The sequence below is a fragment of the Bos grunniens genome, chromosome 25, assembly GCF_055505025.1.
Source record: "Bos grunniens cultivar Pamir isolate PY7600 chromosome 25, Bosgru_T2T1.0, whole genome shotgun sequence".
Lineage (NCBI taxonomy): Eukaryota > Metazoa > Chordata > Mammalia > Artiodactyla > Bovidae > Bos > Bos grunniens.
The window spans coordinates 14,492,027-14,518,502 of NC_141189.1; the positions used below are offsets into that span (position 1 = coordinate 14,492,027).

A 26,476-nucleotide genomic window follows, 5' to 3' on the forward strand; every position below is an offset into this window, starting at 1 on the left:
GTTGTGAATTGGGGCCGGGGCTCAGACCTGCCACACTGACTCTGATAACACCCTGCGTGGACCAGATGGTGTAGGACATCTCCCTGCATAGACTGCGGGGCCGCCCCGGCAGCAGCCTGGCTTGTCCTCTGGTGGGAAGACAGATCCCTATGGGACTCCATTCTCCACCCATCGTAAGCCAGGGCCCTGGGAGCACAGTCTCTGCCCTCTGCCTGGAATGCCCCAGGCCAGCACTCCCCGCTCTGTGTGACTTCAAAGCGTACCTCTTTTGAAGATGCCTCCTGTGATCACCGCAGCTGGGGCATCACAGCCCTCATCCTCTGTCCCAAGAACCTTTATCTCATCACTAGCTGCCATTAGATCAGAAATATACTTCTGTGTTTATGCACTATCTCCCCCACCAGGAGGCACCCAGAGGCCAAGCATTTTGTCTGTGGGCTGCTGCGCCTCTAGTTCCTAGATGGACGACGGCACTTAAGAACCCCAGAAAAACGTGTTCTTGGGTAAGCAAGAGTCTGGAGTAAAGAGGGTGAGTAACATGAAAAGCAAAACCTAATCTCCTTCCCCTTGGACAAGGCACTGTCAACTTGCCGTCTGTTCTTGCAATGGTCAGATTGCTGCTGTTCCCCCACCAGCAACACCTGGTGTGCTATGAGTGTGGGGCCTTCAGAGGGAAAAACAGATGGGCAGAGGTTTGTTCAAGACCGGAAATAAGCTCACAAGCTGGACTGGACTCCGCAATGCACCTTGGGTCTGTGCATTCACTCTGCTTCTCCCGAAATCTGCAGAGACGGTTCTGTGTGTCTGAGACTCACCAGGACAAGGAGATGCTTATAAAGCACCATGGCTAATGGACTTGTGGACTGGGTCTATGTCAGGTTTTACAGATGATGGGAGAAGGAAGATGCAAGCCCTTATTTTCCAAGGGCTTCTTCACCGTGATGGAGAGGAGATGCCACACCCGAGCCTCCCAGCCCGAGGCAGCAGCAAAGCACCACGCAAAGCACGGTGAGTTGTGCTCCGCCAGCTAGAGAGGGCAGGGCCGGGCGGAGGGGCAGACACGAGCGCCCACTGAGGCAGCCCGCTCCCAACTGGGCACCCGGAGGCCGACCCCTCCCTGCCTGGCACCATCGGGGACTGAGGAAGGGCAGACCCACAGAGCCCCAGCCTACCGGGAAAGGGGACGAATTCACGTCGGTGAACACACTGCCCTTCACAAATAGCTACAGGTAACTGCAGAGGATGCCTTTGACAAAGCAGGGCTGGCCTGTGTGGTAGCTCTGTACTGGGGAGTCGGGGCTGGCTCCGGTACCTTGGGCGAGAGCACACGGAGAGCGCGTGGGACTGAGACAGTGTCTATAAATCCCGTCCCCGTTCAAACGCTCCTACCGCTCCTCCCGGGCAGGAGTTGGGCAGGACTGCGAGCACTCGTGGTCCAGCACACTAAGGTTCTGTACTCTGGGGGAGAAGACCTGGGTGCTTGGGAGGAAACAGTGCCCGCCCCTCATCCTGACGACAGCTGACACTTAAGAACAGCTTGCAAAACATCCCTACTGACTTATCGTGTATGTTCTTCCCTTAGAAAACACCCAGCAGATAGGAGGAAATGGAGACACAGCAAGTAAATTCAGACATTTTATTCTGGAAAGCACATGTGCACAGTTTCAACACAGAAAATTAACCTGGGAGTGAATGCCGGAACAGATCGGCTACCGACCATCATGCAGCAAGGTGAGTGACACGGACCCGCTGGCCCTCAGAGCCCCACAGTGCCTGCAGGAGGGTGAAAAACCAGGAGGCTGAACCCCTACACTGCCCGAGAGAACGCAACAGAAGTGGCAGGTTCCTAACGACGAGAAAAACTTACAAATAGAATCAAAACTGATTCAAGTCATACAGTGGAAGGACAAAAGGAAAAGGGAAAGAGATCAATATGATCTGAAACAACTGTTTTAATAGTAAGTTGCTGACCTTTTGTTGGACTCCGGTCCAAGATGCCTGAGGACGGGCCAGTGCTTCTGCACGGGGTCGCCCCTGGAGGGGAGACAGGCCCTGTCTACGACCCTCTTCTCATCCTGAGGTCCCCCGCCCTCCCAGTGAGGGACAGCGGAGGACAGGGCCTTGTCTGTCAGTGCCCGGGTAGTAACGGGTCCTCTGGACTTGCTGAGGGTCGGCGGACCCAGCACCGCTGGCATCCCCAGCCTTCCTTTGTACACCTGACTGGGTTTCCGTAAGATCTGAGATCACCTGCGAGGGGAGAATGCTGGGTTTAAAGTGTGTTTGTGTCCTGGCCTTGTGACAAGTCATACTGTCCAGGCGTTTTTGGCACTTCCTTTCCTTGTGCCTAACAGAGTCTCTCCTCCCCTGCCAGCAGATGCCAGCCAGTCCCTGTAATTAACACAAGGGTCATTAATATTAGCAACAAGCTGGACCCAACAAACCAGTGAAACTGACTTTTTTCACCTGTCTTCCTTTTATATTACTCTGCCAGTTAATAATCTATTTCTGTAACTCTACTTCCTTGGGATTTGATTAATTCAGTAGCAGCTTCATCTAAAATCTGTTGGTCTTAATGATACTGATGTTTCTAAAGGCCAAGCAAATGGCTTTTTCTCAATCTCATCTTGTAAGTCTCAAAGTCTCTAAAGAGAAAACTAAATTAACTGATTAGCTTATGCATCAGGTAAGCAACTCATATCATTTAAAAAAAAACGGATAGACAAGTCTGATTATTGTGCTTGAAATGTACTAAAAGGGAAAAAAAAGTACTAACATATCAAGTTACTATGATGATTATTTTAATAACCTTCAGTAAAAGCCCACAAATGTTTTCCATTCAAAAATGCCTGGGATTTAAAAAAAAAAAAAAACTTGGGATAAAATGTTCTAGGCCAATATATTTCAGACTGCAGGGCTGGTTCTAATTTAGAACTGACTACAGACCTGGAGTTAAGGGAAAGAAGTGCTGGCAGTCACGCCCAAGACTTAACTGCCCTTTTGCTCTATCACTGCTTGGGAGAACTCTCAGAAATCATTAATGACTGTGAGTCAGTAAGGCAAAAAGCTGTGAAGAAAAATGGTAATAACACAAGTGATAAAGGGCTAGAAAAGATGCACAACCATTTTAAAATGAAGATGGCTTGGAAGGAAAAAGGGATAAAAGAAGTAGATTATCAGAATGTTATAAGAAAAAAAAATGCTTTTGGTTTTCCTGATAAATGGCAAATCAGAATCATTTTCCCTCAGATTTCACAGCCAACGTTTTCTTAATGTTGTATCTATAAGTTGCCATTTCCTTCCAAGTATGTTAACTGCATAAAAATGAAACACCTCCCCATAAAACACCAGGGAAAGAAAAATCCACTCCCTCCTCAAAGAAAACAAGAAGCCCTTTCATGACTGTTAGACCGAACCAGCGCCCTCCCTCTCCTTACTGTCATCTGCACTGCAGAAAAGAGAACGGCTTGTTTTCACTCTAGAGCCATTTGTACTTCATTTTTGAAGCCCTTTGGAGTGAGGAAGCTGTTTCACCTTTTATACCGGAGGTAAGGGACAACAGAGAAGAAAAAGGACAGTGGAGCGCTCTGAGCCAGCTCAACTCAAACAAGACCAGGCTCCTCGCTGTCCACGTGGAAAATGAAACTTTGATCTTTACCAAGTAAGTGACTTTTAAGTATTTAACTTTTTACTCAAGATAAAAGCACAAATCTCTAACTAGAGTAGTAGTAAAATGTGACTATTTTCTCTTCAAAGGGAAAAAGAGGGGGATAAAAAAAAAAAACTTAGGTATGTTTCCTTGCAAGCAAAACAGAGAAAAAGGTATTATTGTTGTTACTATAATTATTAAGCCACAGACACATAAAATCCACAAACTGGATTGGGGTGGCTTTGGAAATGCAGTATCATATCAAAGGTGCAGACTGTTTTGAACATTCTGTACAGATCGGGCTGAACAAGAACCAAAGCAAACCTCCCCCACAGCAGTGACACGCCTCGGGCCCCCGGGAAAGACAGCACGGCCTGCTCCGGCAGCGAGGTCACGAATCCTCTCCAGCGCCGCGTGGGCCATCCCGCCGAGTCCGCGGGTGAGGCTGAAGGGCTCTGGCGGCACCCAGTGCGAAGCACGTGCATCACTGGACCAATTTCTGAATGGACTTTTATAAATATATACAAATCAGTTACAGGCACTTGAAATGTCTTTGGCTGGAATAACCCAACATTGCAAGATAATGTATTCACAGAGTGTCCAGGCCCAGGCTGGCTTCAGCAGGCGATGATTATGGTTCTTTCAGTCTCTCTGGGAAAACGGCAGCTGTGGGATTAGGCGTCTGCCAGAGCCACCTAGGAGAGAGCAAGACGGCCAACCGGTCACGCAGTGACGAGCAGGTAACTCAGCCCCACCAGCTCTCCTACTGGGGGCCTGGGCCCAGCCCCGAACCCAGGGAGCCACACGCATGCATCTGCCAGGCAGGGGAACGATTAAACGCTAAAAAGATCAAGCTCATCTAGGAGGTAATGAATAGAAATCAGCTGATCTCATGAAGCGCTGAGCTGAGATGGGGCCAAGTTTCAGCGCTCTGGGAAGTGACCAGCACACAGACCTCAGTGGAACGGAGGCAGCCCTCAGGGTTAGCTGTTCTCCAGTGGGGAACTTTTTTTTAAATACAGAATTTTTAAAGTCATTTTTTAAAAAAATATTTTATTTGGCTGGACCAGGGCTCAATGGCAGCATTTGGGATCTAGTTCCCTGATCAGGGATCGAACCCAGACCCCCTGCACTGGGAGTGCAGTCTGAGCCACTGGACTACCAGGGAGTCCCCAATACGTAATTTGTTAATGATCTAATTTTCATTTCGCTTGTTTTGTTTTTTGGCCACACGGTGTAGCATGTGGCATCTTAGTTCCCTGACCAGGACGCTGGAAGGACAGAGTCCAGCAGCAGTTGGGACTTCCCCAGGAAAGTCCCTCCAGTGGGGATGTGAGAACGGTTTACCAAAGACTTGGGTATATGGTTGAAAATGCAACACCATATCATAGGCTGAGGGGCAATGGCTGCTGATAGACAGGAACTAATTTCCCTGGAGAAAAGGAATCACCCACAGTAAGTGGAAATAGGACTAACTGGGACTTTGGTACCCAGAGACCTCCAGAGCAGTCCTGGGCCAGACCCCACCCACCACTCACCTTCTCGGGACAGAATTCAGGATTGCTCTGACGCAGTTTGCTGGGTCTGCCTTTGATAACCGCGTAGCAAAACATCGTGATCACCATCACAAAGAGGAAGTAACTGGTGTGCATGAGGTGCAAGTTTATTAACGAGCGGTCATCCTAAACAAAGAGAACCAGCAGAGACATCCACACTGAGTCACTGAGATTTTAAGGCTGGCTGCCTGCCATCAGGGGACACAACCTCTAGGCTTGCCTCAGCGTTCCTTCTCACATGGGAACAGAAGGTTCTCCTGTCTTCTCAATGAGGAAAGCCGGAGCTCGTGGTGTTCCAGACACCACCCACACCCTCCCTTCCTAAACCGGTACTCTGCTCAAACCTGCCCCCTCCCGGAGCCTTTAACCCCTGCCCTTCCCTTTCTGTCTTCTTCTCACAGCCCTCAAGCTGCACAGCTGGCCCCCCAAAGTCTGTGTTCCTAACCCCTTGCTACTCCTCCCCAGAGAGGCTGCGGCCTTTCCCCACGTCGACGAGCCCCTGGCTGCAAACGCCAGCCATGACTCACGCCTTTGAGCGCCACAGGCAACTGCCACCAGGCCCAGCCAGCTGTTGAGATCCCAGCCAGGCCTCCACTCCTGTTCCTTCTCACAGCTCCAGGCCTCCTCAGGCTCCATCCCATTTCATGTATCAGGGGGGTAGACCAGTCTTCCTGACACACTGCTTTACAAATTTCCTACAGCCCCAATGCAGGCAGTGCTGGCCTCCTCCTCCGAGATCTAAATGCCTCAGTGAGGCCCAAAGGGCCTTGGGGAACCTGGCCCCTGCCCACCGCACAGTCTCAGCTCCACTGCTCGCTCCTGCAGGCCCTGGTGTTCCAACGCCCACAACTTGATAAAAGTGAGACATAAGGAAAGAGAGGGACGAGGCAAAAAGAAAAGAAATCACCTGGCATGTGCTGACACAAGAGAAGAACATTTACAAAAATTCAGTGCAGTCTTTTAAAGGTGGGCTCCAGTCTGAGGAGCAAACAAAACCGGCAAATCACCCACTAGCTCAGAGGACAGGGCCTCCCCCGTCTTCTCTTTGTAAAGTCAAAGCCCACCCAGGCATCAGTCTCCAGCCAGAGTCCTCTCCTGTTTACATCGGCCTCCCTGGATCCCACACCGTGCACTGCTCCTACCGCCACTAGCCACAGACACTTCAGCGAGGGGCGTGTGCAGGGGGAAGACGGACCAGCCTCCCCGGCAGCCCCTCTGAGTTAGGCACACAGCCGCAATCGATATACAACTGCTGCTGGACAAAGTGGAAAACGAAGAACAGAAGCAATCTCCTTACCCAAAGGGGTGGCGCGTTTCAGCAAGTCTCCAGCCTCCCCCAGGCTGGCCTCCCCACCCGGCTGGAGGTCGAGAATGGCAGGAGCTAAGCTAACCCAAGGAAGGAGGTAAGCGGGGTCTGCTCTAACAGCTGCTGGACACACACAGGCACACAGGCTTCCTCTCACTTACGTCTGGAACAATAACTGTAAGCTTGGGGTTTAAAGCATGGTAGACTTTTCCAATGGCCCCCTTGTAACACCAGAAAGGGTTGTAGTCTTGAGCGTATTTTGTGTTGGCATCCCTGGCCGTGGTGAAGATCTTATACCAGAGCGTGGCGTTGCTGTAGGTGTCGGGAACGCAGTGCGGCGGCTGTCTGCAGGAGAAGGGGGCGAGACACGGCGCTGAGCAGGGCCTCTTGTGGGGAAGGAGAAATCGGAGACAGCTGTATTTTCTTGAGATACGGCCTATTATGTTTTTAGTTCAGTGATTTTTTTTTTTTTAATTAATAAACATGACAGAATAAGAACTAGGCACCGACATTTGAGAGTTTGGGTGTTAAGATTTTTGCTTTCGGAATTCAATCCTAGGTCCTCTCACCAGAAAGGAGTTGCTCCCTGTAAGCCCATTTTCTCACATAAGCTAAACTTGCAGTCACCACTGGCATTTCCACACAAACTTCTCCATCAGCTGTTACAACCAACAGCAAATAATGCTGAATTTGGCCTACAGACCTCCAAACATCTAAAACAGATTAATCCCAGGATAATTATTTTAAAAGGACTCACCCTAAGATCCTTAAATAGGCTCCGCCTTGTGTATTTCATGTACTTATAGATCATTACCTCCTTTACAGAGAAAGCAGAGGCAAGAACAGCCTTAAAGGCAAAGCAGTTAACACTGACAGGTGCTCAAAAAAAAAAAAAATGAAGCAGAAGTTTCAGCAACAGGAACTATTTCATGGAAAATAAGGTTCAATGTATACTATCAATTTAAAATATAACTCTTCCTGGATAATAGAAATGAACAAAAAACTGTTCAGAAGCCGTCATTACGGGTCATTCTGGTCATAGGATCAGCTCTTACGCATCCTTCCTGTGGCTTCTTCTACCAACAGGAAAGGGAGTCTAAAACCTGCCAACAACCAGATGCCTTTACAACCTGACTGAAACACTAGCCCTCTGGTATTTATATGCGAGTTCTACCTCAGAAAAGCAAATTAAACGGAAATAATCCTAGAGACAAGTCCCAGCGAGGACAATTCTACAAGGTAACGTGACGCCAGCTGTCCTGAGAATCTGCTGCTAAAGCATCCCAGTCAAGTTCACGGTAAACAGCTCCTCACATACATCCGTGGGGGTCAGGGAGCACTTACACGGTGACGGGGAACACGCCGGGGTGAGCTGTGAGGGTCATGCAGGCTGTGAACACCACCTGCTCACAATGCCCGTGAAGGGCACAGTCGTCCGAGCTCCAGGATGTGGGCAGGGTGAAGGTAATGTTTATCTCCTCCTGTGCTTCCCTGCCTGGAAAGAGAAATCAGTGTTTTGGTAAATAAGGCAAGAAATCATACATTTATGATTCTCTGGGATTTGACTGAATCCTGAAATCAAACCCACCCAGGAATCCCATCAACCCAAGGAGGTGGGACCCCTGCCTTTGCGGGGTTTCGGGAATAACAGTGGTTGTTCCGAGCCAGACTCTGAGGCCTGCTCACCGGGCAGACGCATGATGTGGCAAACACAGCCAGGCCGCTTTCAGCCACCGCCTGGAGAGGCCACACCAGGGCCTGGCCATGCCTGGGTGGGAAGGCTGGGGCTGCATGAGTCTTCCCCATTGGCACAGCATGTGTATTACTTCACTTAGTGGACCACTATCCCATGAACAAGACCAAAGAAGTGTTACTGTAACCCTTTCACATATGAGCAGACTGAGGATCAGCAGGTCAGACTCAAGAAAGGTCATGGGACAGGTGAGGGAAAAAGTACAAATGAACACCAAGGTATCAAACATCACAGCAAAAGAAAAAGGTCCACCCACTATGTGGAAAACCCAGCCGTTGCCCTTACCGCCTTACACGGGAATGCCTCTCACCAGGAGCAGCCAGTAGGGGGCTGCCAGGCACTCCCTTTAAGGACTTTAAAAGGTTCTTGGTAACCAAAGATGATTCTTCTGAGGCCCAAGTCTCTGACACAAAGCCCCTCCTGATTATTCCAGCTTCCACTACTTCTTCAACCTTCTCCTGAGTCACCTACAGTCTGTCACGGGTTTAGTACTAGTCCAAGGGCAGCGCTCAATGTCCCACAGGTGTTTAATATTATTTAACAAGCATTTATACAGCATTCCCTGTCTGCCAGGAACTACTCTTAAGTGCTTGATGAATATTAACTTACGTTATGCTTGTCTCTTTCATATCCCAAAATTGCAGACAGGAGACCAGATCTTGGGCTTTTTCTAATTCCTATCATTTAGCCCAGTGCATTCCAAAAAAACTTAAGACTAACAGCAATATCTGTAGTATGTACTGAAAACTCCAACATGATGAAACAGAATTTAAGCAATCTGTGTTTAACAGACTCACAGATACAGAGAACAGACCTGTGCTTGCCTCTGCTAATCCCCAACTCCCAACCCTCCCCTCCCCTCCAGACTACTGGATAGAACTGATAGACAACCAGGTCCTACTGCACAGAACAGGAAACCACATTCAGTACTGGGACAACCGTAATGGAAAAGGAGATGATGAAGTGTGTGTGTGTAACTGAGTCACCTTGCTGTACAGCAGAAATTAACACGACACTGTAAACCAACGATACTTCAATAAAACTTTAAAAATACAAATAAAAAATGTGTATTTAAAAATGTTAAGACCATAAATAGGCCTTATAGTTTCTTCCCAGTCTCCCACTTATAAGCCTTCATTGAGCACCTACTGCATACCAAGCACTTGAGTAAGTGAAGATGTAGTAGAAAGGCTTCCTCCCTGACTTTGTTGGTTCAAACTCGACAAAAGGGAAGACACGCACAAAGACTAAGCAACCGTCTGAGGAGGGACACCGGACACTCTCATACTCTGTGTGGTAACAGCTGTGGCCAGAGAGAGCCTGGGGGAGCTGGCTGCCACTCAACGTACCCGAGAGTCCGATCTGATGCCCGAGGATGGTGGAGTACAGATGGGTGACGTTGCGCGAGTACCCGCCGAAGGGTTTGAGTGGGTCCAGGGTGAGGGTGATGGCTACTGAGATGTTCACTGGGCCCGCATCCTCCAGGGGCTGTGGGGACTGCGTGGACGTCCTGGCCTGGCCGCTGGTCACTGTGCTTTCCGGAGCTGCGGTGTCGTTTGTGAGATGTTTTAACGTTTCATTCTCTGAGACACACAAGTCCAAGTCATTAAACCGCAGGAGAAAAGTATTCCAGTCCTTTGGTAAAACGGAAGAGAAGCAAGGGTGAGACGTCTGAGAGCGCCGCCGGCACAGTGGCACCGTCACAGCCCGCCGTGTGGCGTCACGCAGCAGCGTAACTGTGCCTCCGAGTCAGTGCTTCAGAATGACGCTGAGAGTACAGCCTGCAGCTTCCTGCGCGGGCAGAACTGTGGAATTCCAAACACTCTCACACTCAAAATCTAAAGTATGAACTCTTCATTGGCATGACTATTAAATACACTGAGTTCAAACAACTCAGGAAAATATGTGAAGAGAAAAAAGGATATTATACTTACAGAAAATCATCTAGCCTCAGAATCAAATTTGAAAAGACGGCTTAGGACTTCGCTGGTAGTCCAGTGGCTAAAACTCTGGGCTCCCAATGCAGGGGGCCCAGGTTCGATCCCTGGTCAGGGAACTAGATCCCACATGCCTCAACTAGGACTCAGCGCAACCAAATAAATAAATATATTTAAAAAAAAAAAAAGAAAAGACGGCTTGAACAAAAGTAGTAAAACATTCAAAGTATTAATCTAAACTCATTTAGCAGTTACAATGAGCTATTTTTATCATTTCATTTTTAATCGGAGGCTAATTGCTTTGCCATGTTGTGGTTTCTGCCATACAAAAGTGTGAATGAGTCCTCAGTATACATATGTCTCCTCCTTCCTAAACCTCCCTCTCACACCCCCCACCCCTCTGGGTACCATTAGCTATTTTTTAAAAATTAAGGCTGCCTTAAAATATTTTCTTAAAAGGTCACTTTTCTACACCGAGCTCTCTCTATTGAGAACATGAAACTGCAGTAAATACTCACCCTGATGTTAATACTTTCTCCCCCTCGTCATGGACCCTGGGTGCCGCTTTAGGACAGAAACAATTTCAAAAGGGAGGAGAAAACATGTTCTCATGCTTCTCTTTATATCTGTACTGATGGTTTAAACTATAAATAGTTTTAAAACGGATACCAACATAATAAATTATCCACCAGGGTGTTTTTTCATTTGAGCAGAAACTCAAAGATGAACTCAGGCTAGAATGGCAACAACAAATCAACCTAGGCTGTTGCACACAACTCCTTCCTCCCAAGTAACATTCTCTACAGAAAGCTGCCACATGTGAAGACAAGCCAAACGACACATCCACTAGCTCTAACGTTAATTACAAATGCCATTCAGGTAATTCCCGAGCGGGCAGGTCCACCTTTACAGCCCAGTTTATCAGTACTGGACATTCAGTAAGAGGGCAACCAGCGATTTCAAATTACATTCTCCCTACACCTGAAAACTCAGCAGACCATTCAAGAACATTAGAGCTGAGAATGAACATTCTAGTCTCGCCCCTTCATATTCCAGACATGAGCAAACTGAGACCCAGAGCAAAGTGGGGACTCTCCAACTCCAGCTGAGGTGAGAGCAGCAGAATCAGAATTAAGTTTTCTGATTCACAGTCCCAAACTTTCCTATATACCCAGGCTCTTCATTTGAAAATAAAATCCCTAAATTAAATCATAAAGTTCTGCAGCATCCTGCAGCTCTGCTTTCCTGCAGAGCTTGAGTCCATTTTGAACAGTTGGCCAAGGCCAAGGTCGGGCTCCATTCTGCTTATCAAGGGCTAATTATCCAGGCTACATCTTAACCTCTGGCCCCGGCTGAGCATTCAACATGGACTTGAGCTTGGAGGGAGAGCAATGCCAGGATGCTGCAGAACTTTGGTTATGACTAGAATGTTCATTTTCAGCCCTAAAGACTCAGGCAGGGTCAGAAAAGGGAGATTTAAGCCAGCCAGTACGTCTCCTGGTAAGAAACTCTTTGGTAGCGTTTAGTGGGAGAAGTAGCTCAAGCTTGTTGCTGTGTGTCAGAGAAGGTGGTTCCTCTTGCCAAGATCATCTATAATCCAGAATGGCGCAGAGCACAGGAGTGAGCGCCATCCCCATGCCACTGAGCGGAGCTCTGCTCCATCACGAGCCGCACACACTGTGACAGGAACCCAATCCCGCCCCCGCCCCCATCCCCACCCAGGAACACACCCAAGAAGGAAAAGTTCAGGGGGCACTCACAGAAGCTACTAGAATGGAAACTAAGTTGTCCCAAAGGGAACTTATCCACCAGGAAATTCACCATATCAGTGGTTCAGCATAATGTAAACTTACTAACAGGTATACTGTCATTCACCTCTATTAAACATTATTAACTATTGTTTTCTGATATGCAAGAACATGCTTTTGGGGGTGGGGAGGGGAGCTCTGTGCTGCATGGCTTGTGGGATCTTAGCTCTCCGACCAAAGACTGAACCCAGGCCCTTGGCAGTCAAATCACTGAGTCAACCGTTGGACCCCTAGAGAATTTCCAAAAACATAAAATCTGTATTATGACTGTTCAAAAACTACTATATACCTAGATTAGCAATTAAAGAGCAATGCCCAAATAATTAATTTAAACTGACCAAAAAATGAATCTGTAAGGCAAGTTTGTAGATAACTAAAGTTTTCCTTGATAAGAGAAATGTATTTGGAAATAAAATCCTGCTTTCTAATATTTTATAATTCTTTCTTCCCAATTAAAAGGCTTTTAGTATAGTATAAAACTCCATGACAATATATGGTTTTAAAATAAATGCTTATGGTTTTTTAAAATTGCAATTAGCTAATTTAACGTGAATAGCAAAAAGTTCTCAAACTCCTTGACACATTGTACAAATACACTTTCTAAAATACATGCTTCATTGCTGAAAGTCTCACTAAAGCTGGTAGCATTATTTAAATCAGTAACTATCTGACTAGGTTATTTCCTACCAAAGTGAGTCACTGCAAGACGGAAGACCAAAAATTCTCAATAAATATGACTCCTTCTCACTGGGATAAATAAGTCACAAACCAAAGAAAGGCATGTGGAGAGCCAAAAGGTGTTTCCCCACCCTACAAAGGCCTAGCCTGTCTGAGAGGAGAACTGAGAATTTACTGTACCTCTGCCATTTCTGGTGACTTGATCTCCTTGATTTTGAAGAAATAGCCCAAGGTCAGGAAAGCTATTGCCATGGCGCTGACACTGATCATAAACACCACCAAGGGGGGCCGGCTGCTGATGTACAGCTTCAGGTTCTCCAGGGGGTTGATGTTGAACATTATTCTGATCAGCTCCACCTGAAAGGAATTCATCAGAATCACTGACAGACTCGCCGAAAGAAAACCTATGACTCACTTGTTTCTTTAATGGGGTTGGTGGGTGAGGAGGTCACGCGTTATTGAACTTGAGAACTGTTTGATCATAAATCCATTCAAAGACTAGAAGGGGGAAAAAAACCAAACACTAAATATTAACTGTCATTATTTCCAAATGGTAGGATTTTGAAAGACAGACATTCTTTTGGTTGGAATTTTCTTAATTATTCTTTAAGGAACATTTGCTACCTCCACGTTACTTAAGAAATCAGGTAAGTAGGTCACTGATACGACACAAATACATGCCAACATGTACAAAAATAAGCTGAGGGTGCTCTCATTTCCTACCACTGAAGAGCGGAATTCTACTTATTCAACGTTCCATCCTGTTCACCACCACGCTCCTGCCCGTTCCAGCACCTGGCAGAGAGCAGGCACTCAACAAATACTGAATTTTATCACTCTCCTGCTTAAAGCTGAGCCTTCCTGTCAAGGCCCACAGGGTGTCATGATCCAGAAGCCCCGCCAGCCGCAGTACCTCCATCTCCACCAACATTCCCTCCCCCATTCACTGGGCGCTGGCCACACTCATCTTTCTCAGGAGCAGCTCTCAATTTCTACAGGGAAGTCGGCTGAGACTTAGAGACGGATGGTCCTGAACCTGCACATCAGTCTGGGGAGTGCCGCCGCTTTACCAATATTTGTCTTCCAGTCCACGAACCTGGGGTGCCTCTGCACTGATTTATATTCTCTTTCATTTATTTCAGTATTTTGCAGTTTTCAAAGCACAGGTTTGCACTCCTTTTGCTAAACTTATTCCTATTTTGTCCTTGGAATTTTTGAACATATCCTACCTGAAGGCTTTTACCTCTGCCTAGAGTCCTTCCCCCCTTAAACTTCCACATACTTGCTCTTCTTCAAAAGCAGGTCTCTGCTCAGTAGTCAGCTCCTCAGAGAGCCCCTCCGTGACTACCCTCCACCCCCGATCTCCCAGAACCCTGCCTCAATTCCTTTCTCACTGTTCAGTTAAATTTCTACTTGTTTACAGTCTTATCATCCATCTTTCGTGACTCCATGAGAGCAGAGACCCTGCCCATCTTGTTCACTGCTACAGCCCGGCTCCTGGCCCCGAGAACAGCAGAGGCACATAATAAGTTCTTGTATGTATAATCAGGCTACAATACTAAAATCTATTTTTAAAATATGTGCCAGCTTTTAAAGTTGAGAGAGAAAAAGACGCATCAACAGCACCTAAGAACAAAGAGCAACCACTTGCAACAAGCCAGGCTGTGTACCTGTGTGTTTTCACAAGGCTTTGACTCAACCTTCTGTTTTTGAGACACAATCTGTTGACCCAGTCCACTGGGTTTGGCTGCTGTACACGATGCAGCTGTATCACAGGTGAGTTATCTCGGGTTCTTCCCACTGTGTCACTCACAGAGGACGCCACAGCAGGCACAAGAGTGGTTCTAACACCAAGAGGTAGGCCCATCTGCAACCTGACTGACTGTCAGACTCTGAGGAAGTCGTCCCAGTTTATACTCCTCTCCCCAGCCCCCCACCTGCAAGGAAAGCACTTGCTCCATTTTCCAACATTCATGCCAATATTTGATATTCTACGTGAAACCGTATCTCACCATTATTTTAAATTACATCTCCCTGAAAAGAAGAGTATCTTTTTACTTCTTTATCAGCCATATAGATTCTTCCTAGGTGAACTGCCTGAATCTTTGGCCATTCACCAGTAGGATGTTTGTCTATGTCTTATTAACATTCAAAGGTTTTTTGTTTTTGGATATTTTAAACACTGGACCTTTTTTCAAATTTTTTCTAAACATTATATATAACTACTCCAAGTCTGTGGGTTTTCCTTAAATATGGTTTACAGCATTTTTGGCCCTATGACAGGTTCTTAATTTTTTTAAGGGCTTTATTAAGATAAAATTCGCACACCATGTAATCCACTCATTTAAAGTATACAATTCAATTCACAGATTGGAAAACCATCACCATAATCAATTTTCAAACATTTTCATCATTTTCTAAAGAAACCTCATATCCTCTAGCAGTAAACGTCTATTTGGGTCCACTTTCTTTTTCAACAGTTTTTTGTTGTTGTTTTTTTTAATTTTCTCTTAATCATCTTGTTGGATTGATTCAAAGATAATTTATGCAGCTACCATTGACAGTATCTTCTAAAAATGATGTTTTCCATTGTTATTAGTTTATATAACAGCAATAGACTTTTGTACATTGATCTCAATTCCAGACACTTTGCTACAATCTTTCAAATTCAAATTAGACTGTAGCTTCTCTTGACAGTAACTCCACAAGCAGTAACAGTGTTTCTTTCCAACCCTTGTTTCATCTTTTTTCTTTCTCTTACTACTTTGACTAGAACCTTCAGTGAAATGAACAGAAAGGCAATAATAGGAATCCTTGCCTCATTCCTGACTTTAAAGGAAATGCTTCTAACACTTCACTAATAAATGTGGTATATGTTAAAGACTTCTGAAAGAAATTCCTCATCAGGTTAAGGAAGCACCCTCTATTTCATGTTTGCAAAGAGAATTTCATTATAACTGTTACATTTTAATGAATGCTTTATCTGCAACCTCTGAACAATTTTACTCCTTTAATCTGTTAACATGAACTATGCTCACTGATTTTTTTTCACAACAATTTGTGTTCCTTGAATAAATTTAATATAATAATGATCTTTTAAAACTATATTGCTGACTTATGTTTGCTAAATTTTACTCTGAATTTCCACATCTATTCACAAGTGAGATAAAAAAAAATTATAAGCCAAAATCATTCTCTCCTTGGCTATATATACTCCCTGACTAGTATGGTTAGGTCATTCTAATATCATAGGATTAACTGTGTTCACTCATCTATTTTCTAGAAAAACATATATATTTGCTTCTTTCTCTGGGAAGCTTGATAAAGTGAAAATCACTCAGTCGTGTCCAACTCTTTGCAACCCCATGGATTATACAGCCCTATTCTTTAGCCAGAATACTGGAGTGGGGAGCTTTTCCCTTCCCCAGGGGATCTTCCCAACCCAGGGATCGAACCCAGGTCTCCCGTCTTGCAGGTGGATTCTTTACCAGCTGAGCCACAAGGGAAGCCCCAAAGTTTGATAGACCTTGACCAAAAAAATCTGGACTGAAGTTTTTTTTAGTTTTGTATTTTGACGGGCTGTCTTAACTACTTATTCCTGCTTTAAAAATAAGTTGGACTTCGCTGGTGGTCCAGTGGTTGGAATCTGCCTGCCAATGAAGGGGACGCAGGTTCGATCCCTGGTCTGGGAAGATTCCACATGCCTTGGGACAACAAAACCCATGTGCCACAACTATTTGAACCCATGTGCTGCAACTGCTGAAGCCCTCACACCCTAGAGCCCCTGTTCTGAACAAGAAGCCCTCACACCAAAACTAGAGTAGCCTCTGCTCACTGCATTTAGAGAAAGCCCGCTCGCAGCAACAGAGACCCAGCACAGCCAAAAATAAATAAATATTTTTTAAAAAATCTGTATCTTCTATTTCTAGTAATTTTGATAAGACATATTATTCTAGGAAACTGCACATTATATTGGTTTTTAACATTTCTGGCACAGTATTATCTTGTGATTTGTCCAATTTTTACTTGTGAAAATATTAGTCACTCAGTCATGTCTGATTCTTTACGACCCCATGGACTGCAGCCTGCCAGGCTCCTATGTTCATGGGATTCTCCAGGCAAGAATACTGGAGTGGGTAGCCATTCCCTTCTCCAGTGGATCTTTCTGATCCAGGGATTGAACCCGACTCTCCTGCAATGCAGACAGATTCTGTTCTGTCTGAGCCACCAGGGAAGCCAGTATTATCTGGTGATTTGTTCAATTTTTACTTGTAGTCCTGTTCTTTTTCATTACAAATGTTGTGATGTGTTTGTCTTCTCTCTCCTTTTAATCAGTCTTACCAGAGCTATATTGTATTTGTGTTTTCAAAAAAAGCAGTATTTGGGTTTATAGATTATATCTAGATAATTTCTTTTCTTTTTCAGTACTTTCTACATTTAAAAAAAATTATTTTTCAGCACTGGCCTTCTTTGGCTTAGCTCAGCTTGGTTTTTCTAACCTCTGCAGTTGCAATCTTATCTCAGATTTTTTTATTCTTTTTTAGTGGAAGCATTTCAAAATGTAAACTTTCCTCAACATACTCCTCGTTTAGCTGTATGACTTTCCCTCACCACTATCACCAAACTAATCCATCAGCAAATCTTGTGGATTTTCTTCCCAAAATGTTATCTCAGGTCTACCTGCTCTGCCCCATCTTCTTAGGATGATGGAGACTGACCACTGCATCAGTCCTCCACATGTCCCACAGCCCTAAGACCTCTATATCCAAGTGCCCACTGACTATCCCTGTACTTAATATATTCTACAACATGTTGAAAACTGAACTAACCTGCATTCCTGCCCAATCTGACCCTTCCTCCTGTATTCCCATCTCAACGTAGACCTTTGGAAAACATCCTAGACTACTGCTGCCCCATACCCAAGCAACTACTAAGAGCTAAGATTCTATTTCTTCAACATCTCTTACTTCTGACTCTTCTTTTCCATACTCCTCTGATACTCCCCTTAGTTCAGGCCCTCATCATCTTCACTTGCAGCTATTGCTAAGAGTCTCAACTGGATCTTCCTACTATGGGTCAAATAATTCATCTTCCTGTCAGTGGCTTTTTTCAAATGCAAATCTAATCTTGTCACTGCTTCATTACCTCAGAGCTCCAAATGACCTAGGGATAAAGTCCAAGTTCCTTATAATCACCATAAACTACGTCTTGTCTGCTTAATGGTTTGACTGACTGCCTACAATTCCTAGAACACATTAGACAACACTACAGTTGCAGGCCTCTGAGTCCACAGGTCCTCCTGACTGTCATACGCCATTTCTCACCACTTCAACTCCCCTCTTTCAAGTTCCGGCTGAAGGGTTACCTCATCCTATGAAACATTTCCCACCCCTAGCAGTCCCTCAGGGAGAAGTGACTTTCACCTTATGTCCCCAGTATACGCCAAAAATTTCTCACACAGAATGAAATACCTCACTGCAGCTGCCTGTGCACATGTCTACCTTCCCAACCAAGCTGTAAGCCTCTTGCTAGGAGACACAACATCTTACCGTCTCTACTTTATCAATATCTAAACACAAAGTAGGTAATTTTAAAATATAAGTTTATTAAATGAATCAAATGAGTCCAGACTTACACTGAAAAATAAATTAGTAATTTCAGTAAGATTGCAGAATACGAGGCTAATATACAAAAGCCAATTGCTCTTCTAGGTTCCAACAGGAACGACTCAGTATCATTTACATTAGCACTCCCCTTGCCACATACTTAAGGATAAATCTAACAAATATGTACAAGATCTATATGAGGAAAACTTGACTTCCCTGGTGGCTCAGACGGTAAAGCGTCTATCTACGATGCGGGAGACCTGGGTTCAATCCCTGGGTTGGGAAGATCCCTTGGAGAAGGAAATGGCAATCCACACCAGTACTATTGCCTGGAAAATCCCATGGACAGAAGAGCCTGGTAGGCTACAGTCCATGGGGTCGCAAAGAGTTGGACACGACTGAGCGACTTCACGTACACGTTCAAAACTCTCATGAACAAAATCAAAGAACTAAATAAATGGAGCGATATTTCATGTTCGTCAATACAATGATTCAGTATGTCAAGATGTCAGTTCCTCCCAACTTGACCTACAGATTCAACACAATCCCAATCAAAATCCCAGCAAACTATTTTATGGGTATCAACAAACTTCCTCTACAGTTTATATGGAGAGGTAAAAAACCAAAACAGTTAATACTGAAGGAGAAGAACAAAGTGGGAGGGCTGACTCTACTTGACTTCAAGACTTACTATAAAGCTAAGTAGTCAAGAGGTGTGGTAGTGGCAAAAAAACAACTGTATCAGCGAAACAGAACACAGAACTCAGACACAGACCAACGTAAAGACAGGCAGCTGGTCTCTGACAAAGGACCAAAGTCAACACAAGGACGCAGAGACAAGTCTTCCAACAAATACTGCTGGAACAACTGGACATATGCACGCCAAAAAAGATGAATCTAGGCACAGACCCGGGGAAGGCAATGGCACCCCACTCCAGTACTCTTGCCTGGAAAATCCCATGGATGGAGGAGCCTGGTGGGCTGCAGTCCATGGGGTCGCGAAGAGTCGGACACGACTGAGCGACTTCACTTTCACTTTTCACTTTCATGCACTGGAGAAGGAAATGGCAACCCACTCCAGTGTTCTTGCCTGGAGAATCCCAGGGACAGGGCAGCCTGGTGGGCTGCCATCTGTGGGGTCGCACAGAGTCGGACATGACTGAAGCAACTTGGCAGCAGCAGCAGCAGGCACAGACCTTACACTCTTAACAAAAGCGAACTCAAAATGGATCACAGACCGTACAGTAAATGCAAAACTACAAAACTTCTAGAAGGTACACTGGGAAAACCCTGAGTTTGGTGATGACTTTTTAGATAAGGATATCAAAAGCACCATTCATGAAAAAAGGAAGTGGTAAGTTAGACTTCATTAAAATGAAGGATTTTTGCTCTACAAAAGACACTGTCAAGAGAATAAGAAGACAAGCACAGATTGGGATAAAATATTTGCAGAAGACACCTGATAAAGGACTGTTCTCCAAAACATGCAAAGAACTATAAAAACTCAACAATGAGAAAATAAACAACACAATTTAAAAATTAGCCAATGTGCTTAACAGACATTTCAACAAAGATTTTTCAGGTGGCAAATAAACATATGAAAAGATGCTCCCACATCATATACCATCAGGAAATGCAAATTAAAACAAGGTACCAGGACACATTTATTAGTAAGGCCAAAACTCACAACACTGCCAATACCAAATACTGTCAAGGATGCTGAGCAATAGAACTCTCTATTCACTAAATAGGCTTCAAACCACAAATGTTGGCAAGGATGTAGAAAAGGGAACTCTAGTAAACTGCTGGTGGGAATGTAAATTGATGCAGTCATTATGGAAAACAGTACAGAAGTTCCTCAAAAAACTAAAAATAGAACTACCAATATGATCCACCAATTCCACTCCTGGGTATATATCTGGGTATATATTATTACAAAAATAATAATTAAAAAAGATACATGCACCCCAGTGTTCACAGCAGCACTGTTTACAACAGCCAGGACATGGAAGCAACCTATGTCCTAAGTGTCCATCAACAGATGAATGAATAAAAGAAGATATTCCATATGCGTATAATGGATTAGTACTCAGCCATAAAAAAGAATGAATCTTGACACTTGCAACAACACAGGTGGACCTGGAGGGTCTTATATTTAGTGAAATAAGTCAGAGAAAGACAAATACTGCATTTTATCACTTATAGGTACAATCTAAAAAATGAAACAAACAAATGAATATAACAAAACTGAAACAGACTCACAGATACACCAAACTAGTGGTTTCCAGTGGGAAGAGAGAAGGGGAGAGGAGCAAAATAGCAGGAGAGGGTTAAGAGGGACAAAGCACCATCTATAAATAAGCTACAAAGAGGTAGTGGACACTATTAGGGGATACAGCCAATATTTTATAAGACTTCTAAAGAGAGCATAATCTATAAAAGTATTAAATCACTATGTTGTACACCTGAAACTAATATTGTAAATCAACTATACTTCAATTAAAAAATAAAATATTAGTAGGTTTCAGAAACAAAAATGTCAACAGTAAATTAGAGCTCCATTTATTAAGAAAACAATGAAATCTGAATTGCATATAAAATAATTAGGACTATTCACTATGTGGAACTACAATAATGAAATATTTAGAAAAACAAAAAAAATTTGAATTCCCTTCTAAAGCTATCATTAAAACCGCATCACTCTAGAAAATAAACACACATATATATAAACACACATATACATATAAACATGTATATATATCTCAACATAAATAACCACAAATTAGCAAGCAATGTCAACATACACCAATTTAATTAGAGCAAGTTCCAGAGGAGGCCTATTGGATTCACTTAAAAAGTAAAAGCATTTTTTGTTTTTTTTAGTGAAATTATTAAAAGTCCAAATACTTCATTTAACTTCAAAGTTAAAATTCCTTTCCACCATTCACAAGTGTTTTCAAAGATGAATTAACAAGGGCTAAACAAATTTATTTCCCCTGCAAAGAATTACAAGAAAAGTTCTGTCATCCTCTCAACAGTAAATGTCTCACTTTTAATTAAAAATAAGTTAAGCTCTACAGGGAGGAGAAAGCACACCAGCTGACCTCTCCTACACTCATGCATCCCACCCCCAATCGGAGATGTTCACCAGGATAACGATAAGAACTGACCTGGGCTGTGGACCTGCCTCCCTGCAAAGCCTAGGTAGGTAGGGCACACAGAACTCAGTCAAGAGCCAACTTCACAAGTGTGAGTGCCCACAACCAAAGTCCATCGATTCGGGACCCGGAGCTCTGAGACGAGTTTAAGGACAACACTGAACAGCAGGCTGCAGCTTTTTAAGTAAGCAAAAGGCAATGCTGAGATTACCCTAGGGTTAACTCCAGCAACCCGCAAGTTAGGAGATCTTAAAAAGGGGGAGAGAAGAGGCTATTACAAGCTTTCTGGAGACCAGCCTGGCGGTACATGCCCACAGCACCAAAGCTCAGCACACTCTCCTGTGATTCTGCCTCTGACAAGTTAACCTGAGAAAACCCTCACTGCTGAAAACAGAGACTTAACTACTATGACAGTCTTCTCAGGAGTATATACAATTTTAAGAACTGGAAAACCAGATATCTAACAATAGTAGGGAAGTGGTTAAAGCCCCAGTAGGAAAACTATGTAGCCATTAACACAGATCTAAAACACACAAAATGAGGTTATTTCAGGTTTTTAAAGTATGAGAGCTACACAAGCACCAATATGAAAAAAAAACACATACCACACCCTCACATGTAAACAAGGGTGGTTACTTTTAGGTGGTGAGATTTTATGTCTTTCTTTAACATTTCCATCACGAGATTTATAATAATTTCTAACTAAAATTTATAAATGACTGTCAATTGACCCTGCTGGTCTCCTGGTCCAAATAAAATTTCATTAAACCTTAATTCCATTCATTCTCTTCATTAATAAAGGCAATAAACAAGAAAGAAAATTTGTTAAACCCACCTAGAGAAAAAAAAAAACACAAAACAGAAAACAGGACAGTTGTTTAATATGTCCTTGTGCTAAAGAAAGGCAAAGCCTTTCTTGTGGCGATCTGTGTTTGGATTTATGAGAAACCAAAACTAAAATCAGAACATTGACTACAAACTAAAATCAGAACATGGACTAGACTCCTCCAGACAGCCCGGTGCTGCGTGCTCCCAGGGCAGGTGGTGCAGAGCTTCCCCAGACAAGCGTGGGCTCCTCCACTGGGGCAGAGGCTGGGAGAGCCTGGGGTTGGGGTGGGGTGACCTTGAGCTAAATGGGTGCCCAGGATGGTGAAGGGTCCTACAAGGCATAGAAGAGTGTCAAGGAGGAGGAAGTATCAGCCAAATATTGCTAAGAAGTGACCCAGCATTAGCAGTAACAAAAGAAAGGGTGTCTGAGCTTCCTGGTGTTTTAAAAAGTACTCAGGTGAACTTGAGCTTGCATAAACACAATCCTCCACCTGGAGAGATCACTGGGGATCCCTGAAACCTCACTCTGGCTGGGGGGAATCAGACGGTAAAGAGATGATAACAGGGGGACCCCACTGGTTCAAATGAGAGGGTGGCAGGGCCGTGGGGGGTCACAAGAAGTGAGGAAACCAATACATCCACAGGCAGAGAGCGAGCCGGTGAAAGAGGAAGGCCTCCCGAGAGAACAGCGAAGGCAGAAATAGATAAGTTAGCAATTATGATATTTTATTGGAAAGGAAGTAAATTAACACTCATCATGCCGATACACAAGTCCTCTGTGCATCTCTCTGCCCCTCTCCACAGCCCACGTACTTTAAAGTATACCACATGGCGACTCGTTCCAGTTTAAAACTAGAATCTCTGCACAGGATGGGGATTCCACACTCCCAGATACTTCCTAAACGGTTCCTGACTTCTTTTAAGTTACACTAAACCACTACTCGTGACCCAGATCAAAAAGTTCACTTCACATGAACAATAAAACCACCATTTTATTAAACTGAATTTTTGACCTTAGGCTAAATGAGAAATTCCTTAAAACTCTTTTATAAAGTCACACCCTTTTCAAAGTTCTGAGGAGACTAGGAGTCAGGGAAGTGGTGGAAGAACCCACAGGGGGACTATACAGGGAGGGTGAGGGAGGCAAGCTTGTCCTAACGCCCACTGTGGGAAATATGCTGGTCTTATGCTAAGAGAAAAGGCCAGGCAGTCACCTTGATGTGGGAGAGGCTCATTCTGAGTGTAAAAATTAAAGTAGCCTTCTCAAATATCCTGTGATGTTTAAGACAGTCAAAGGGTTTTAAGGCTGGTTGCTATAAACCCTAAGGCTAATATAGAACATTAATGGATGCGATGCCGGATTATCCAAGACTCAGTAGAGATGAGGACACAGGCTCATCTCAAAGAAACGCTGGGCAGTCTCAACACCCAGCTCTCCAGCACTGAAAAATCACCTCCCTCCCCCACAAAAAAGTGAATGCAGATGGAAAAGACCCTCAGAGAAGCAAATGCAGAGCAACAAAGTCTAAGAAAAACGTCAAGGTCTCCACAAAGGTCTGGACGCTGAAGCCGAGGTCTGGGTCTCGGTCCTTATTACCTCCCAGTGGCAATGGACGCCAAGGGCGACCCCACCTTCCAGCTGCCAGGACCTCCCTCTCCTGGCTGCTCTTCCTTCTCACTCTTCTTCAAAACTTGGGGGTCCCCCCGGGCTCCAGCTGGGCCTCTGTTCAAGGTGGACACACTCATTCACAGCTTCCTGTCAATTTCACCTACTTCCTCACTCCAGATGGAAATATCCATCTACTGGAACATTCCACGGAGAGGACCCACAGGCACCTCGAACCACCCGTCAAGGTCAAAGCCTATCCAAAGTCTCCACATCAGCTTCTCCTCGTAAAGAAAGACAGCTCTCTACCCAGGACCCCTGCCAGCCATTCGGGACTCTCTCCTACACCCCAGCAGTTACCGGTTACCAGCCCCACTGCTCCCACGGCTGCAGTGTCTCTCAACAGTGGCTTTTCTCCAGCCCCACTGCCTCCTTCGGCCCAACTGAACTCCAAACGCATCCTGCTCCTGTGGGCTCTCATTTCTGTGACGCTCTCTGCACACCTCCCTCGGGCAAGGCCTGGCGCTGGGAAGGTGCTCAACAGTAACATCTAACATTACCACCCACTTTGATGAGTGAAGCACGATGTTCTAAGAGTTTTGCACATATTTTATCCTCTTGACATCTGTACTTTACAGATGAGGAAATTCAGGCATAAGGAAGTGGCTAAGCTGCCCGAAGTCCTAAATGAACGTGGATTCAAGTCCCGTCAGACTTCAAGGCCTGGACATTAACCAAGTGCTCCAGTGCCTCCCAGGAGATGGTGAATACAGAGTCCACCCCATCAAGTGAGATACACACTGAGTAGCAGTCATACAATTTTGCAATTAAGACATCAATAGTGATATAAGTAGAAACCTCTCCCATTAGGGGTTAAGGATCATTTTTAATAGCCACCATTTAACATGTGCGGGGCCAGGCTCTATGCCAAGTGCTTTACATACATATTTCCTAATCCTCACAACACTGCCAAGTAAATATGCCTATCCTCACTTTACCCAAGAGGAAACTGAAATCAAAAGGGGTTAATTTATACAAGGTTGTATTACAAAAAGTCACAGGAAGTACTCAATTGAGATTCTGACTTAATCCACCTGACCTCAAAACCTGTGCTATCAATCACAACACCAGGGTTGATAAGTAGGTTTCAAGTCAAATGCCTGACAGGAGGAAAAAAATTCACATACCACGGATAGTGTATTTTAGCTGACTTCAATATGAGCACAATTAAGATGGACTTTTTCTGAAGTTTAAAACGGTTACCTTATTTCCCATCTCTTTAGCAAGGCAACTCCCACTTCAGCACCTTTACCAGGGTATAAAGCAAAGATGAGTGGAATCTCCTGCCAATAGTTTCTTATTTCTTAATCTAATACAACTTACAAGGCAGAAGAGACTCTCAAAAACTTGTTTCACTCAACAAGTTTAAATGATCAAAAGGGAAATAACAGAAAGCATAAAGGTTCAGTTGCTACATGTGCATTTTAGGCAATGACAGTACTCAAATAAAGACAAAAGGAAAACAATGTGGGCTGATATAATTTCATGACTTATTTTCCAAAATTCAGACTGGCTGTATTTCTACTTACTTGTAACTAATGCATCGTTCCGTTTTCAAAATCATGACATAAAATCATGGGAATTTCCAACATGATCCCTCTTTTTAACAAATAAATTCATCTTAGTCCCAAAATTGAAAATAACTCATCTCTTTGTTCTTAGTTTTTTAACTGCTGACCTACTTAAAAACCAAACTGAAAGTATCTTTGGATTGAGATGTAATGATTTGGGGTTTAATTAACAGATACTTAAGAAAACAAATCATGAGTGATGACAAGATTAAATGAACACAACATGGAATCATAACATCTGAACACAGTATCAAGACTGGGATATGTTCTGAAAACAGCATTTTAAAACAAACAGCCCAAAATGGCAAATGCCAGCGCCATCAGACACTGCTCTACAGTCCCCAGGTTTATAATTATACACAGAAAGAGTGCATACCTCTGGTATGGAAAAGATAATTTAAGGATTTCTACATTTACCAAACAAATCCTAAATGGAAATTTAATTTGCTAAAAACTCTTATCATCTTTCCTCCATTACCTTTTTTTCATTTTAATTGGAATGTCTCAGTGAAAAAAAATTTTTTAACTTTTCTTAAAAAATTCTAAAGCCCTCTCACAAGTCAGTATCACTCTGTAGCAGGTTAACAGTGACAAAAACATCCCGTAGATCTGCCATCCCTGTTAGGACCACTCTTTTTCAGACACTTGACTGTAACAAGGAGGAGACAGAGCAGTGGGGAGAGAGGGAAGAAGAGTCAAAAAGGAGGAGTAAAAAGTTAAGCTGGTCCTTAGTATGTTTAACGAAAAGCTACGGCTGAAGCCAGTGAGGTCCTAAGACTAATCATAACATTCCAGGGCAATTACATGGTGGTGTCCTGTTTGAACAGCCTCAACAGTTCTTCAACAACTGGGTAATAGAAACAAACAACATCTCTGTGAGGTGAACTAAGTGTCATTAAAAACACTCAGGTGATGGCTAAAAGTCTGCCATTTATCACTCGGCTGAAGCCAGAGTGGCAGAGA

General features: G+C 44.2%; 1 protein-coding gene across 6 annotated transcripts in view; it reads right to left on the minus strand.

Annotated features, from left to right (window-relative positions):
• Positions 1–1,622: 1,622 nt before the first annotated feature.
• Positions 1,623–26,476, minus strand: part of TMEM248 (transmembrane protein 248) — a 42,366-nt gene continuing 17,512 nt past the window's right edge. For 5 of the 6 annotated variants that reach the window (XM_086374723.1, XM_086374721.1, XM_086374722.1 and 2 more), the window contains 6 exons: positions 12,865–13,041; positions 9,611–9,896; positions 7,853–8,003; positions 6,670–6,853; positions 5,185–5,328; positions 1,623–4,341 (listed from right to left, as the gene is read on the minus strand). In XM_086374723.1, the coding sequence (XP_086230849.1) occupies positions 4,321–4,341; positions 5,185–5,328; positions 6,670–6,853; positions 7,853–8,003; positions 9,611–9,896; positions 12,865–13,023 (945 nt within the window). In that variant the 5' untranslated portion in view covers positions 13,024–13,041 and the 3' untranslated portion in view covers positions 1,623–4,320. Of the gene's footprint in view, positions 4,342–5,184; positions 5,329–6,669; positions 6,854–7,852; positions 8,004–9,610; positions 9,897–12,864; positions 13,042–24,242; positions 24,367–26,476 lie in introns of those variants that run through there. The other variant, XM_086374725.1, reaches the window with a different exon arrangement.